This window comes from Dermacentor andersoni, chromosome 4, assembly GCF_023375885.2.
Source record: "Dermacentor andersoni chromosome 4, qqDerAnde1_hic_scaffold, whole genome shotgun sequence".
NCBI lineage: Eukaryota > Metazoa > Arthropoda > Arachnida > Ixodida > Ixodidae > Dermacentor > Dermacentor andersoni.
The window spans coordinates 161,932,344-161,948,425 of record NC_092817.1 but is presented as its reverse complement, the minus strand read 5'-3'; the positions used below and the strand labels follow the sequence as shown (position 1 = coordinate 161,948,425).

The window sequence follows — 16,082 nt, the reverse complement described above, 5'->3', positions numbered from 1 at the left end:
ATGTTGGAATTAAACGATTGCATTTTTTCCTCGGTAACGCTCACTGTAACTCAGTTACTATTTTTCAATAACCAATTACGTTTAAATGGTTACTTTACTGACGAGATAAGCTGTAACACGTGACGCAGCTTTAGGAACCTGAATTTGGTGGCAACTACAGCACACAACGCCCGAGATTGTGTCACGCAGCAGCTTCGCAGATGCGCCTGCTAAAACAGGGAAGTCCGGGAGCTCAGTATCTTTCTCGTGTTAACGCTCCACCAGGCGTTGTCTGTTGAATCGAACCGGAGCTGGTATGTCTCGATAGCGACTACTACTTGGGACGTTAATGCCAGGAAATCGCCTACGGATCATTTGTACAGCTTCTCATTGGTCCAACCGGGAGCGTCTCCTTGGAAGACCAGCAACTATGAAACAATGAAGCGCCTACACACTTCACAGAGGACCCAGCTGCTGAGTAATGACAGCCGTGTGCGCAAGATGTCCGCACGTTAGAGCACCGACCCAGCGTGCATATTTGACCGACTATTCATGATCACAGCTGATTCCGATGTTATAATAAGTTCAAACGGAACTAACGTAGGAAAATTGATTTATTTTGATTATTTCCGTAATTATGTTCGTCGGCTACTAATTGGTCACAGTAATCAATTACATTTCTGAATGATGTACTTGTGACCACTTACCTTTTTCTGTAACCTGTAAAAGTGGGGCAACGCTAGCGTATGCCTTACGAATTGCGCACAAACGTACAACGTATATATACATTGAGAGGATGACAAAACGCAGAACACAGTGCTCCTCACAGGTCTACGGCAGGAATACAAGCACTGCTTTCATTTTTGAGCAGAATTGTGGCGTAGCGAAAACCAGGCCTGACAGAACCAACATGGATTATGCACATACTTTCAGCTAATTTATTTCCAGGATAAAACAGGCTAGATAGAGCACATGCCCATAAGCATAGCCAAAAGCGAAATCTGAAATATATATATATATATATATATACATATATATATATTCGTTACTGTGGATCACAATAGAATGTTCACTTATGCATGTGTGTTCCCCCCCCCCCCTCCTTTTTATTTTTGGATGAAATATGCCTCTGCCGACAGACGTGCTATTGCGTCACAACTTCGTTTTCGAGTTCGAGTCGCTGATAGCGCGGGTTCACAGCCTGCGCCCAAGGTAAACACGCTGTTTATAGTCTGTATGTTTCTTTTGTAAATAAATGTATTGCAAGTATATGCGTCTTGCACATATTAGTTCTGTCGTCCCTGGTCTGTTGCTGCGCCGCAATTCTGGTATATATATATATATATTGACACCGAGGACAACATAGGGGACATTTTTAAGCACAAGTAATTTCCCCTATAGACCCAAGGAGGCATCTAGATCGATCCGCCGATATACGCGACGAAATCCATAAGACCCTGCAGGTCAATCGCGTTCCGAAAAACATGGATCCAAATCTCCACGCGGCCAGAAGGCAGGCGCGGGCAGATTATGTGGAAAGGCACTTAGCCAAACTAGAACACACGGTTTTCATGTATGCAACCCTGTATCCATGGAATAGACATACAAATTACATTAAGGAAGCTTCGGTAGTGGTTGACAACGCAGGCAGGCTAATCATATGCGCAACTACACGTAGCGCCAGGATAGTGGAAGCGGAGGGGGTCGCTGTTGCGCTGGCGGCCGCTGAGGGCTATAGAAAAGACAAATCAATGGTCATTTTAATCGATTCAAAAGAGACATGCAGGAACTACACAAAGGGTAAAATCTGCAGGGCTGCCTTAGCTATCCTCCGCAAGGCAGAACACCTCAGACACACCGCAACCCACAAACTAATCTGGATTCCGGCACACACGGGGATAGAAAGAAATGTGAGGGCAGACAGCTTGGCTCGCGCCATCACGTACCGAGTCGAGCGGCCACACGCCCTGGAACAGCACTTCACCGTGGAGATCGGCTATTCAGAGTTACTGAACTAGCACAGAGGCAAGAGAATTAGATACTCCCCGCCACACAAAGCCTTAACACAGCAAGAAGCAGCTAGTTGGCGGAGGCTGCAAACGGGAACCTTCTCTAACTTACATATACCAAGCAAGATGTATCCTACACAATTTAGGAACACATGCCCGTGGTGCGGGACAACCACCACGCTTTACCATATAACCTGGGAGTGTAAAAGAAACTACACATTCCACCAACACAAAACCCCGAGTGCGGAGCAGTGGGAGAGCCGGCTCACCAGGTGCGAGCTCGCCGCCCAAACGGCAATGGTGCAGCACGCAAGCGAAGCACCACGGCTCAGTGGAGCCCTGGACTAGGGGCCCAACCCTGCTGAGAAGGTCAAGCGTCTGCAGCGATGACGACGAAGACCGAACGCTAAACCCTTAGTGGACCAAATAGTTTTCTCTCTCTCTCCCCTATGTTGCCCTCGGTGTCAGTGTTTGTTGGCATCTTGTGATATGAGTGTATGTATATATATATATATATATATATATATATCTTGAAATTGGGTTTATTGCAGCTATTTCGAGGGATCGGAAGTGGCGCTTGATCACGAGTCCTAGCCCTTCGAATCAGCAGACCGTACAGCCACTACAACTGCCCCCGCGGCGAAGAAGAGCCATCGTAGCGACCTAAGATGATGAATCGAAAAGGGGGTCGTGGTACGGCTTCAAGCGGCTGATGTGAACCGTCTCGCGGCCACGGCGGCGTTTGTCCGAAGATGGCGTCACCGGTTCGACCACCTAATTTACAGGCGATGTACACGCGACGATCCGGTATGGACTCTGATATTTCGGGGCAAACTTTTGGCTAAGGCCTGGAGCTTGGAAGGGCGGCCGCAGCCAGACGTGAGAGTCCACGGCGAAGGACTGTGTGGGCTGCCCGTTGTCGTGGCGATCTTTGTGGATTCCTTGGGTAGCCGACGTGAACGAGCGAGCGAGTTGGCGGCACTCTTCAGCATGGCGAGCAACTTCAGAAAGAGGGGTGAATTCAGAGGAATCCGGATGATATGGTAGTAGGATGTCGAGGGTAGTGGATGGTTCACGTCCATGAAGAAGGAAAAATGGTGAGAAGCCTGTGGTAGCCTGAACGGCGGTATTATATGCGTACGTCACAAAAGGGAGGACATCGTCCCAATTGAAATGATCAGATGCAACTTACATGGTGAGCATGTCACCAAGAGTCCGGGTGAATTGTTCCGTTAGACCGTTAGTCTGTGGGTGATACGCCGTAGAGGTGCGGTAAATAGTGCGGCACGCGGCGAGGAGCTTATTAATAGCTTCGGACAAGAACACACGGCCTAGGTCACTGAGCAGTTCTCGCGGTGCGCTGTGCCGTAAGATGAATGCGGCGACGTCGCAAGCAGCAGCCGAAGCAAGTGCAGCAGTTTCGGCATATCTTGTGAGGTTGTCTACGGCGACAATTATCCAACGATTTCTGTTAGCAGTGCATTGAAGAGGCCCATAAAGGTCAATGCCAACCCGATCAAAATGACGTGCAGGACACGGTAAAGGTTGCAGAGGGCCTGTCGTATGCGGAGATGTCTTGCGTCGCTGACAGGCTGCACATGACCGAATGTATTTGCGGACATAGAAATACAATGCCGCGCCAGTAGTACCACTGGTGGAGCCGCTCGTAGGTTTTCAGGACGCCAGCATGAGCTTGTTGTGGGTCGGCGTGGAAATTCGTGCATATGTCGGAACGCAAATGGCGAGGGATGACTTGCAGCCATTTGCGACCGTCTGGCTGATACTTTCGGCGGTACAAGATGGCGTTCTGTAGCACGAAATGGGTGTCTTGGCAACGAAGGGCTCGAGGGCATGTAGCAGTTGAACAACTGTTAAGAATGTAAATGAGAGAGACAATCCATGGATCTTTTCTCTATTCAGACGGCACTTGAATAACAGCAAGCGTAGCAACCGGGCACTCTATGGATGAGGGTGGCGTGTCGTCGGATCACATGGGCGATCGGGAGAGCGCATCTCCATCAGAATGTTGACGCCTGGATCGATAGATGACTCGAATGTCAAATTTTTGGAGCCGTAGAGATTAACATCCAAGACGCCACGACGGGTCTTTCAGTGACGCAAGCCAGCAGAGCGCGTGGTGGTCTGTCACAAAGTCGAACGAATGGCCATACAAGTAAGCGCGAAATTTGTGTAAGGCCCAAACTATATCCAAACATTCTCTTTCCGTGACAGAATAATTGGATTCTGCCTTCGTAAGGACACGACTCGCATATGCAACCACATATTCCGGATAACCAGGCTTGCGTTGCGCAAGGACGGCTCCAAGACCAACGCCGCTGGCGTACGTATGAACTTCGGTCGGTGCACTCGGGTCGTAGTGGCGTAGAACAGGCGACGATATAAGCACACGAGGTAAGCAATGTGGTGGATGCTTGGTCACATGCCGCAGTCCAATCGCGAAGGTCACCAGGGCCAGCCAGGAGCTTCGTCAGGGGAGCGATGATGCCGCCAAAATTGCGCACAAAGCGCCGAAAATAAGAGCAAAGACCGACAAAACTGCGGAGCTCTTTCACTGTATTCGGCCGCGGAAATTCTGCGACAGCACGAAGTTTGTCAGGCTCGCAAAGGACGCCGTCTTTGGAAACGACATGATCAAGTATGGTCAGCTGGCGGGCTCCGAAGCGGCACTTTTTCAAGTAAGATGAAGGCCGGCGGTGGCAAGGCAAGTAAGGACTTCGCGTAGACGAGAGAGGTGAGTGGTGAAATCAGGGGAGAAAACTACCACATCGTCTATATAACACGGACAAGTCTTCAATTTCAGGCCTCTCAGAATATTGTCCATTATCCTTTCAAATGTCGCGGGCGCATTGCAGAGGCCGAATGGCATTATTGTACACTCATACAGGCCATCAGGCGTAATGAAAGCTGTATTCGAGCGGTCGGATTCATCCACTGGCACTTGCCAATAGCCGGATCGCAAGTCCAAAGAAGAAAAGAATTCGGCACCATGTAGACAATCCAGGGCGTTATCTATGCCCGGTAGAGGATAGACATTTTTTGTTGTAATCTTGTTTAGGCGACGACACAGAAATGAATCAAGCCATCTGTTTTCTTAATGAGTACTACAGGAGACGACCAAGGGCTGCAGGATGGCTTGATAACACCACGTTCAAGGATGTCTTCAACTTGCTAGGTGATGACACGACGCTCGGTGGATGACACGCTGTACGGACGCTGGCGTAATGGTGCGTGATGTCCCGTATCAATGTGGTGAGAGACGGTACTTGTGCGGCCTCATGATGTTTGAGTTCCAGTCAAAAGAGGCGCGAAAATTATTTCATAGAGTTGTTAGCCGCTCACGTTGTGTAGGCTCGAGGTCATCGGCAATAGAGGGACAGAAAATGTCCGGTGATTCTTGGTTAGTTGGCACCTGGGGTGTCAGTGTTTTACGTTGGCAGTATCCACGTCGTCGGCAACAGGGAAATGCACAGTAACGTCAGCGTCCACAGTCTCGATTGTACATATAGTCTCACCACAGTGCAAAGCCAAAGTGTACGAATTTGGGTTCAAAATCAGGATTTCTGCAGCACCATGCTGAACCGTGAGGAGGGCGAAAGGCAACACTATAGGCAGGCGGCGAATGAAGACAGCAGCGGAGTTAAACATGACTGTCGCTTCGGCAAGCGATGCCCGTGAAACAGGGACAAATACAGCACTGCGAGGAGGAAGATCAGTATCTGGAGCTACACAGATCCTGCTAACATCATGAACTTGAAAGTCGTGAGATGGCAAATCGCACAGAACGGAGAACTGAATCTCAGCACGTGATCAGTCAACGACGGCATAATGACGCGACAAAAAAATCCCAACCGAGGATCACATCGTGGGAGCAACAAGTTAACAAAAGGAAATCAATTGAATACAAGATGTCTCGAATCGGCACCCTGGCAGTGCACATAGCGACTGGCTGAACTTGTGCTCTGGCTGTTCTAAGCAATGGTATCGAAGGCTTCATGGTCACTTTCCGCAATGCACGACAAAGCTTCTCGCTAATCACGCATACAGCAGCACCTGTATCGACAAGCGCAAGAGATTTGATGCCATCAACGGACATTTCAATAACGTTAGCGGGGGGAAAACGAGGACTTTGACGTTCCGACGATGACGCAGTTCGTGCCTCGGGACATGCGAAAATCAGTGCCTCAGGAACTGCGGAAATCAGTTTTCCGCCTCAGTAGTACTGGCAGTGGGCCTACGACGCATGGGTGAGAGTGAGCGCCGATGAGGGGAAGGTACCGACGAGTACCGTAGAGCTGTGACTGCGGTGCTGGTAGGTCATCAGCAGCGTAGACTTCCGGTGGTGGTCGCTGAGGCATACGGAATGGTCGGAAGCCGGAGCTGGGTGGTTGTGGGGTGCCCACGGAGGCCGGAAAACGCCAGCGGCAGAAGCGCGCTACATGTCCCGGTGTACCGCAGCAAAGCATATTGTACGGTTGTGAGCAGTGCGCCAAGGATTTGTACCCTGCTGCTGTACACTGAAAAAGGGAGCCGCCGGCTGGCGAGGCGAAGGCAGAGGAGAGAACCCCGGCAGACGAGGCGCCCGTACAACGGCTTCATCATACGTCAGAGGCGCGGCCACGAGAGCCGGCTGACACGGAGGTGGAATAGCTTCGGTCACTTGCTCTTGAATTAACTGTCGGTTCGCTGGGGCCAAATACTGAGAAGGCTTCTCCGTGGTCGGCAAAATCGAGAGCTGTCGCGCGACCTCCTCGCGCACAAATCCTTTTATTTGCGTCAGCAAAGTTGCGTGGTTGTCGCCAATAACCAATGCTGCTAACGAATCTTCCGTAGACGGTGGGCGCCGAGCTAAGATGCGTTGTTTCCGTAGCTCGTCAAAACTTTGGCACAAATTGATAACTTCGGCCACGGTACGCGGATCCTTCGCTAACAACATTTGAAAGGCGTCCTCATCAACGCCTTCCATAATGTGTTTTATCTTGTCCTCTTCTGGCATTGACGGATTCACGCGATTACACAGGTGAATGACATCTTCGATGTAACTTGTGAAAGTTTCAACGTGATGTTGCACATGCCCCCGTAAGCGTTGTTCGGCGCGAAGCTTGCGCACAGCAGGGCGCCCGAACACTTCTGCGAAACTTGTCTTGAATGCGCTCGATGTTGTAAAATCGTGTTCGTGGTTTCGGAACCAGAGGCTCGCGACGCCGGTTGAGTAAAACAGCACATTGTGCAACTTGGTGACGTCGTCCCAATTGTTAAGCTAGCTCACCCGTTCGTAAGATGACAACCAGTAACTCCACGTCATGATGATCGGAGCCGCTAAAGACGGCAGGATCACGCTGGCGCCACACACCAGAAACGGTTACCGCCGGAGGCTGCGGTGCATCTTCCTGGGTGGTTTCGTCAGGCATGGTCGAAGCAGTCGGTAGCGTCGGGTTTCGGAGTTCCGGATTCCGAGGTTACCCAGCAGCTCCACCAAATGAAACAGGGTTTATTGCAGCTCGTTCGAGGGATCGCAAATAGCTCTTGATCGCGAGTCCTAGCCCTTCCAATATAGTTAAAAATATAGTTATATATATATAACTAGCTTAACAATTTGTTTTATGGAGCCCTCTTAAAGGCGTGACGCTTTAAGCTCGACGCATCTGTTTCTATCGTTTCTCCTGGCGGTTGTCGTGACAGCCCATACTTATGCCATTGGCGCTTCTGCCTACTGTTGCGACATGTTCCACACGAAGCAAAACAGGTCATCGTATATTCGGACAGACTCGTTCGCGATATTGAAGACAGTGCCGTCCTTAGCGAGTCACCTCCCCTTTTCCGTGTCTGGTTTCAGGGTTTCTAGTATTTTTCGTGGACCGATCCCGAAGACAGTGCAATCTGAAAACGCGGGCCAGTACCGAAAGTAGTGTAGTCTAACGTGGGGTGTTCCCGTGGGTATCTAGAATAAAACTAAGTACAGTAAAAAAAATTAAGCACTCCTACTGATCTCCTACTCTCCCCACGTGAGCGCTGACGCTGTAAGCGTCGTGCGCAGTGACTGTGCCCATCGTCACCTCCAACTTTCTCGGGAAGACCTTGTCTTTGATGCACTTCCAACTGGAGGGTTTAATCGCCTTCTACTTATTCACTGCACAGGCGCCACCGTAGAGGTCATCATGGACTTCGAGCGCACAGAGTCGGTGGTCGCGTCGGCGTGCATCGCCCTTTTCTACACGTTCACGGGCGGCCTCTACTCGGTCGCCTACACAGACGTCATCCAGCTCCTGGCCATCTTCTTCGGCCTGGTATGCGGTCCTTTGGTTGGCTTTATGCTCAACATTCTCCATAAGTGATACTATGTGTGACGACAGTAAGAGGCATCTGCATAATCTAGTGCCTCGCAAGTTCCTAGATAAGGTCATAGATCATGCCTTAAGGCATGGCGTTATGGAATTGTTTTCTTGCTAACGTGCCTTCAGAAGCCCAAATTTAAGAATGGAGCTGACAGCTGAAGTTTCACACTTTGGTATTGAAGTTACGTAAACAGGCCTAAAGTGCCTCAGAATGGCTGTCTAACGTTTAGATAGGTGGACCTATCTAGTCGAAGGCGGCCTTGTCATGGTCGGAGGGTTGACAAGGCACCTTTGACAAAGATAAGTCTACCTACTGTAACGTTGGCCAGCCTTTCCGAGGCGCTTTTGCCCTGTTTATGTAACTTCAGTACCACAGACTTCAGTAGTGTAATTGCGATTTCCTATATTGGGGACCACGTGGCACATGCCTGAAGGCGTGTCTTTCCCCTTCGTCGCTCAGTGGCTATCGGTGCCGTTCGCTATGTTCCACGAGGCGGTCGGCCCGATCTCGTACCCGAGGAACGACTTCGTGGGCAGCGTCAAGTGGAAGGACTTCGGCACCTACTGGGACTCCATGCTGCTCCTCATGATGGGCGGCGTGCCCTGGCAGGTTGGTGGACATTGTGTCCCGAACCAACTTGTCACTACTCGTGTAGCCACCTCCTTTACAGTTGTACCTGACAAGTGCACTACCCTCCTGCGGCAATAGAAACGCAAATACCCTCTAGCATACCGCAGAAAATATTGTTGCTGCGTGCACTTTTCACCGCGCATTTTCCAATAGTGCATGGACTTGCGAAAGTGCGGCGAATGGCTTTTATGTATCGCTCGTGAAAGTCGCTTATCTTCGCACAGCGTGCTCGAAAAATATTGCGTTAACAGAACTAACCTCAGTGGCATAGACGCTGTGCTACAGACGTGGACAGATACGAAAACCTGTTATATGTGCCAATCTCCTGCATGTCTAAGGAACGGCCGAGTGAAGTCCTCGCCTGCTCTAGCGCTGTTTGTCCAACGTGACAGTCCACCGACTAACCCAAGTTTCCTTGCTAAAAGCGGCCCGCCGCCTCTCTCCTTAATACCTGTCGCTCTGCAACCCGCTAAACGCGCTGCGCCCGCAGGTCTACTTCCAGCGGGTTCTCTCGAGCCGCACGGCCGAGGGCGCCGAGCTGCTGTCGTACATGGCGTCGTTCGGCTGCCTGTTCATGGCCATCCCGCCCGTCATCATCGGCGCCGTCGCCAAGGCGGCCAGTGAGTGCAGCAATGCTACGCAGGGGAAAGCACAGTGCGCGGCCAGTGCCAGCGACTTCTAATTGCCAGAATCACGGAGCAGAAAAAAAAGGCCCCAAGTCCACTGCACTACACAATTGGTTCTCATCAGCCAGCCCTCCCGGTGCAGTATCAAATACGCTTCAGCTGTGAAGGAAAGGTTGCAGAGAGAGGGCATTCATAACCGATGGACATAGCCTGTAAGGAAATGCCGCTCTTTGCCCGACATGACAGGAAATGCGTGACGATCACAACCTACGGCACGTACCGCGCGTAGGAGAAATAGCAGGACCCATTGTGTGGGGTTATCACGGCGGCTGTTTCAACTTAATCGTCGTACTTTGCACCGTCCCATGAAGCTGCCATGCTCAGACGGAATTCGAGATGTTATGCATACGCCGCAGAGAACGGTATTTTCCGTTCCTGATCGGTTCATGGGTGGCCTTCACCGACGCGTATTCGCACCGCCAACTCTTTTCTGTGCCCTTGCGTGCAGACTTGACGCAGGCGGGCTACACGAAGGCAGTTCCACTGACGGGCGATGCGACGTCGCTGACGTTGCCGCTGGTGCTACAGTACCTGACGCCCGGCTTCGTCTCCGCCATGGGGTTGGGCGCCGTCTCCGCGGCGGTGATGTCCTCTTCGGACTCGTCCATCCTCAGCGCGGCCTCCATGTTCGCCTGGAACATCTACAAACTCGGCATCAGGCAGAACGTGCGTGCTCCGCCCGGCCCCCTTTTTTTTTTGTTTTTTTTTTTCTACATGGCTAACAGGGGTGGGCTAGCGTGGAGCTTCGTTCAGTAGCCAATAGTGCAGGACGTCACATGGCACAATGGATTTCCTCCTGTGGGTAATCATCGCAGAAGGCACAGGGTGCAGACACGTGGAGCTGCCACTACGGTTCGATCAATCTGAGAAGTTGGATCAGAAAATGTGCATTTCAGATGAATGGGCATCGCCACAATAATCACGTAATAATGACGCAGTGGATTAAGATATGTAGAGGCGGTGACTATAATACTTGTTACAGGAATCGGTACGTACCGTTTGAAATGAGAGAATTCTTTCCAAAGGGGTTATCGCTCCTTATTACAAGATAAAGGATTGACCTTGGCCGATATTTCCGGATAAAGAAGCCATATCAGCGAGGAGACCGCGACGTCTAACGTGACGCAGCGACTCAGTCGTGGCGTCACCGTCTTTGCGTGAGGATAACTGAGAATACGAGGATTGTTTTATTTATTATTTTCGTAATTTAAAAATATTCATTTGAAAGAAGACATAAATACAGAAAGAGGTCTCATAATCAAAAATTGTAATGTGCGAGACCCCTTGGTAATGCTTACGTCAAAGAAAAAAATTCGTCCATGATTCACCTATACTCCTTAATGCGAAATACAAAAGCAGCTCTATATGCGTTTTCATTTTGCGATATATTGGCTGGCGCGTACAATCTGTCCCGTGCGGCAAGTCGAAAATGGAGCCAAGCGACACGCAACTGGGTCGCTAGTCGGGAGATCCCGACAGGCAGCGTATGGGTGATGCGTGGGCGCAGTTTACAGCAGCCGTCACAGACCGGCCTCCGCTCATGCAACGCATTGTTTCCATATATAGTATCGTGCGACGCGATCACGGCATGCCATCGGTGAACAGACGAGGGCCCACTACTTTGGCGCCATCGTGTAGCGGTCGTCGCAAACCTTACGCGGCACTGCGCCTTTCTTCTCACGCTGCGCTCAGCGTCCGCTTTCATCTTTCTCTGTGCCCGTTCGCTCGGTTACGCCGAGGGACAACGCCGACGCTCGCCGCAGGAATGGGCACCTAAGAGCTGCCCTCTAAAATAACTATACAATGAACAGCATCAGGCTTTTCAGAACATCATGCACTCATGCTGTGTAGAGCAGCTGAAACATCCTGCACTTTTGAGCAGCTTTCAGTATATACAATGTTGCGAACAATCAGAATTATGAAAAATACGATATTCATTCTACAAGTCTAAACATACAGAAGAACGTTGCAAATAAAAAGAATAATGAGAAGTTAACTATCTATTTAGCCCATGTAAACGCAAATTCCTTTTAAATGAATCAACAGAACCCTCTTTTATACCAGCCGGCAATGAATTCCACATTGGAACACGTTAAATATTTCAGTGAGCTTCCCGTAATTTGTCGTGGGCGTGAGTAATAAGTAGTTATTTTATGTAACAAGAAGCGTCGATGGAACATGACGAAATTAACTAGGATGCAGCAAAGGAAATGGAAGCTTTCCCGACACGTACTACAACAAAAAAATTCCACTATATCTTTTCAGATTCTGCATTATTAAAATGTTAAGCGGACAATGTAACGAAGGGCTCTGAGACATAAAACCGCTAAAGATTATACGTATTGCTTGATTCTGAACGTGTTGAACTGAGGATAAGTGAGTAACGTACGTGTTGCCCCATGATGAGATCCAACAGGTTATATGACTAGGGGAGCGCTATGCTTTTCCTTCTTTTTCGATTTATTGGAATCGAAAAATTTCTTTGGAATCGCAATATTCCCTTCCAGCGTGATGCAATTCTTGTCGTTACAGTGTCCGTTCAATTGGGATTCCGTGCTTCGCAGGCCACGGAGAAAGAGGTGATTGGCGTGATGCGCGTCTCCATTGTGCTGGTGGGCGCGCTGGCCACCTTCATGGCGCTCACGGCCGACTCCATCTACGGCCTGTGGTACCTCTCCTCGGACCTGGTCTACGTGATCCTCTTCCCGCAGCTCGTGTGCGTGGTCTACCTCAAGGAGCACGTCAACACGTACGGCTCCTTCGCCGCCTACGTGGTCGGCTGCTTCCTGCGCGCGGGCGGCGGCGAGCCCATTCTCAAGATGCCACCCTTCATCAAGTACCCCTTTTACGACTACGAGGACGGCGTGCAGCGCTTCCCGTTCCGCACCTTCTCCATGGTCATCAGCTTCCTCACCCTAGTGGCGGTGTCTGGCGTCACATCGTGGCTCTTCGCCGGTGGACGCGCGCCTCTCGACTGGGACGTGTTCGGCTGCTTTCAGCTCGATGCCAAGGTGCTCGACAAGGTGCCCTTGGTTGAGGGCGCGGAATTGAAGGCGCCTGCCGCTTTGGGCCCAGCGCCAGCTGGTCCCGAGTCTGTGCTCACGCCGATCATGGCGGAGACGTCTGCGATTCCGGGCATTAGTGCGTCGGCGTCGACTACGACTCGTGACGCCGCGGGGATCATGCCTCACAGCACCTTGGAAGACAAGCTGTCGCCAGTCGGGAAGATTCCAAGCCGCATATCGCAGCACTCGTAAGTGAGCCGGTGAAGACTCTTGTTCTTTTCCTTTGCTTTAGAGCGCAGCTCTTAGACGCCTGTTCCTGCGGCAAGCGTCGGCGTGACCGAGTGAACGAGCTCCGCGAAGAATGAAAGCGAACGCGGAGTGCAGTGGGAGATGAACGAAAAGCGATAGCGCAGGAGGAGTGTGCCGCGAAACCATGAGTGAGGCGGAAAGCGGAGGAGAACAAGAGGGATACGGCCTGTGCATGCGCCAAGTTGCCGACGGCCCGGGCAGCCTCAGCCGCGTGGGCAACCTCATCTGCGCTTCGGAGGGGGGCAGGGTGCCGTGGGGTGGGGAGGGCTACGCCCGTCCACGCCGTCAGATGCTGAGGTCAGTCCGCGGTATGTGGCACGGGGATCACTGCTCCTGCAAGGGATGATACCGAGCGGCTGCGAGTGAGGCTTGGTTTAACGCTTCCTTGGAAGTTGTCGCCGCTGACATTGAAGGCACGACTTCCCAGCGACGAAGAGCCACTGTTGTCGTTGGCGGAACGAAAGTGTGAGAATAAAAGCCTAGTGCCACGCAAGACGGCCTGTGCAGCGACGATGGCTATATATGCGATATGGCGCCAGAGTAGTGCGCGCCGTCTGTATGGAAACAAAGCGCTGCATGAGCGAACGTCTGTCTGCCGCGGCTGCTGTGAATGCCACCCACCCGCTTGCACCACGAGCTGGCTCTCGCGATCTGCGGATTAGTGAGACACTTCGCTCCGTTTGAAACGTGCCATACGAGACTGATTGCCTGCGCCCGCCAATATGTGGCGAAATGAAGAGAGTATCGTAATCGTCGGGGATTTCCCTTCTTTTTGCGCGTACACTCAGCAACCATAAACACTGAGTGCATTGTAGTGGGTTCCATCTCCCAAGATCAAAGTGCGCGCTCACTAAAGGGACGTATGGACACACAAACGATCGCCTACGATCAAACTTGATGCGCGCGCAGATATCCGAACGGTACGAAAACATCTCGATCAGTCTAGGCGCCCCGCCCCAACCCAGCGCTCTGGAATAGTGGTCATATTGTTCTTGTATGTGGCTCACGTATACAAGGACTCTATTCGCCTCGTCGCCTTGTACGGCAGATATCTACAGGGACACAGTTGCAGCTCAATTGTCCACGTTGTTGATGGCCTACTTCGGTTTATCTTGGACATAATGTCCGAAATAAACCGCTGCTCTTCAGAGTTCAGAGCTGCGTCGGAAAGAGAGGCGCAACTCTGAGCATATGCACAGGGGCACTATTCGCAACAACTGAAGATAAAAACTCCTGATTTCAAAATTATCCGAATTCGTACCAATCACATAAATCACATAATCAGCGATGTAGCAAAATTAATAAACAAGTACGTCATAGCGGGTCTGGGGAGCACCAATTTAGTCCAGTTCGTGATATTGCAAAGCTGAATCCGCAAGCTGAAAGCTGCTGTGCCACTCAGTCGGTTTGCGTTTCTTGGCGAGGAAACGCTTTTGCCTACACACTTGCGCTTAATTGAGATTATGCATAGAAACGCCCTACACGCTCGAAAAATTCCCGTTCACTTTTTCTTTGGTCCATGATTTGATTATGAGGCACGCCGTATTAAGAGACTCCAGATTGATTTTGACCCACTGGGGTTCTTTAACGTGCACCCAATGCACCCTACACTGGCTTTTGCAGTCACACCCAGCGCCAGGTCACGCGATTGAGTAACTTTATTGCGCCGTTTTTACGTGGGCTATAGACACATTTAAATACACCAGCATAACGTAGTGCAGAAACGGAGCAGTAAACGCACTTATACGCGTGACCCGGCGATGCAATAGTTCTGGCTTTCGAGCGGCAGTGAGGACGTGCTGATCGCTGTCATTTGCCTTTAAGAGATCTAAGTGGCAAAAAAATGTTCCCCACGCTAGAAAAACTCCGCAAAATAAGGGACATTTTTTTTTATATTTACGAAAGAACAAAGTAGGTGCCACAGGGACTCGAACCCCGGCTCACAACGTGGGAGTCAGTGACGCTACCGCTGGAACTTGCCGAACCGTTTTTTGAATTGTGTTGCCATAGCAAATATAAGCACGCTCAAGGCAAATTTCCGTGATCCATATGAAATCCGTGATCAGTATAAAGTCCAAGTTCGGGTAGATTGCAGCGACACGCTTTGCTGTAGATGCGAGAGAAAGCTTGCGAGGGTGAGCCGCGAAGGCTAGTGGATCCATGCGGCGGCGACTTCTCGAGCGCGCTATAGGGAAGAAGCCGGGACGGTTCGCCCCGTCTTCTCATGAGTGCAAGGGGGGGGGGGGGGAGCTGGGAGACGTGCGCACGCTAGAAAGCAGGGGGGAGGGGCGGTAGCAGGTTAGCGCGCATCTCCTCGTCTACACCGTGGCTGCGGTGGCTGGGCGTGGTCGCCCGCGCCCTATCTTGGAGGCAGTCTGCGGTGGGTTCGAAGGCTAGGCGATCCGTAATAGGTGATGGCTTTGTGCACGCTGTGTTCTTGCGTGCCTAGTTCACAGTGAAGCGAGATGAAGTACGAAGGTGAATTCGCTCGCCGCTGCTGCCGCTATTCGTTACGCCAGCGTTCGGACAGCGAGTGTCTGTGGTCATCGAGAGAGATGTGTTCGTTTCTGCCTGTGCACGCGTGACAATGTGCGCAGTTAGTAAGTGAATGTTTACAGCAGTTTATGCAGCTTATAAAACTACCAACCTTACTTTGCATAGCTGTCCAATTTGCTGTCGCAATCAGTGCTTCGCCTTTCGGACGAAACTGCGAGTTTTGTTTATTAACCAAAGCCTCAAAATTGGTTGAGCCTTTGCCGCATTACTTTTGTTAATTTTGGCGTTTTGAAAGACCGGTTATTGTGCACTTTACGCGCATTGCTCTAGCCTTTCATGCTCTACCATATTTAACACCTAGACCCACTTCTTTATGACTTTTTCTCGTTATTAAACCGAAATCGCACTATAGCACTGATTGCTGTCGAAAGGTGCTAGGACTCCTAGATTTCCTCGCTTCCGTGCGCAGGATTTCACATAGCATATTTTATGACGGGCTAGTCAGCCTGTCTGAGAAGGAGCTTTGCATGTTTTCTAACGACTGTAATCTGAAGGTAGCGCGAAGGTCCGACATAGTCTTAGACACTTCGTAACCGAAAGGTTACTCTAACCTC

The 16,082-nt window shown here is 50.8% G+C and overlaps 1 protein-coding gene across 1 annotated transcript in view; it reads left to right on the top strand.

Annotated features, from left to right (window-relative positions):
- LOC129386569 (high-affinity choline transporter 1-like) overlaps positions 1 to 16,082 on the top strand; it is a 49,444-nt gene that overhangs the window by 30,792 nt on the left and 2,570 nt on the right. Inside the window, exons 4-8 of the mRNA XM_055074636.2 lie at positions 8,145 to 8,293; positions 8,802 to 8,951; positions 9,463 to 9,592; positions 10,107 to 10,324; positions 12,223 to 12,911. Coding sequence (XP_054930611.2) covers positions 8,145 to 8,293; positions 8,802 to 8,951; positions 9,463 to 9,592; positions 10,107 to 10,324; positions 12,223 to 12,911 — 1,336 coding nt within the window. The remainder of the gene's footprint in view (positions 1 to 8,144; positions 8,294 to 8,801; positions 8,952 to 9,462; positions 9,593 to 10,106; positions 10,325 to 12,222; positions 12,912 to 16,082) is intronic.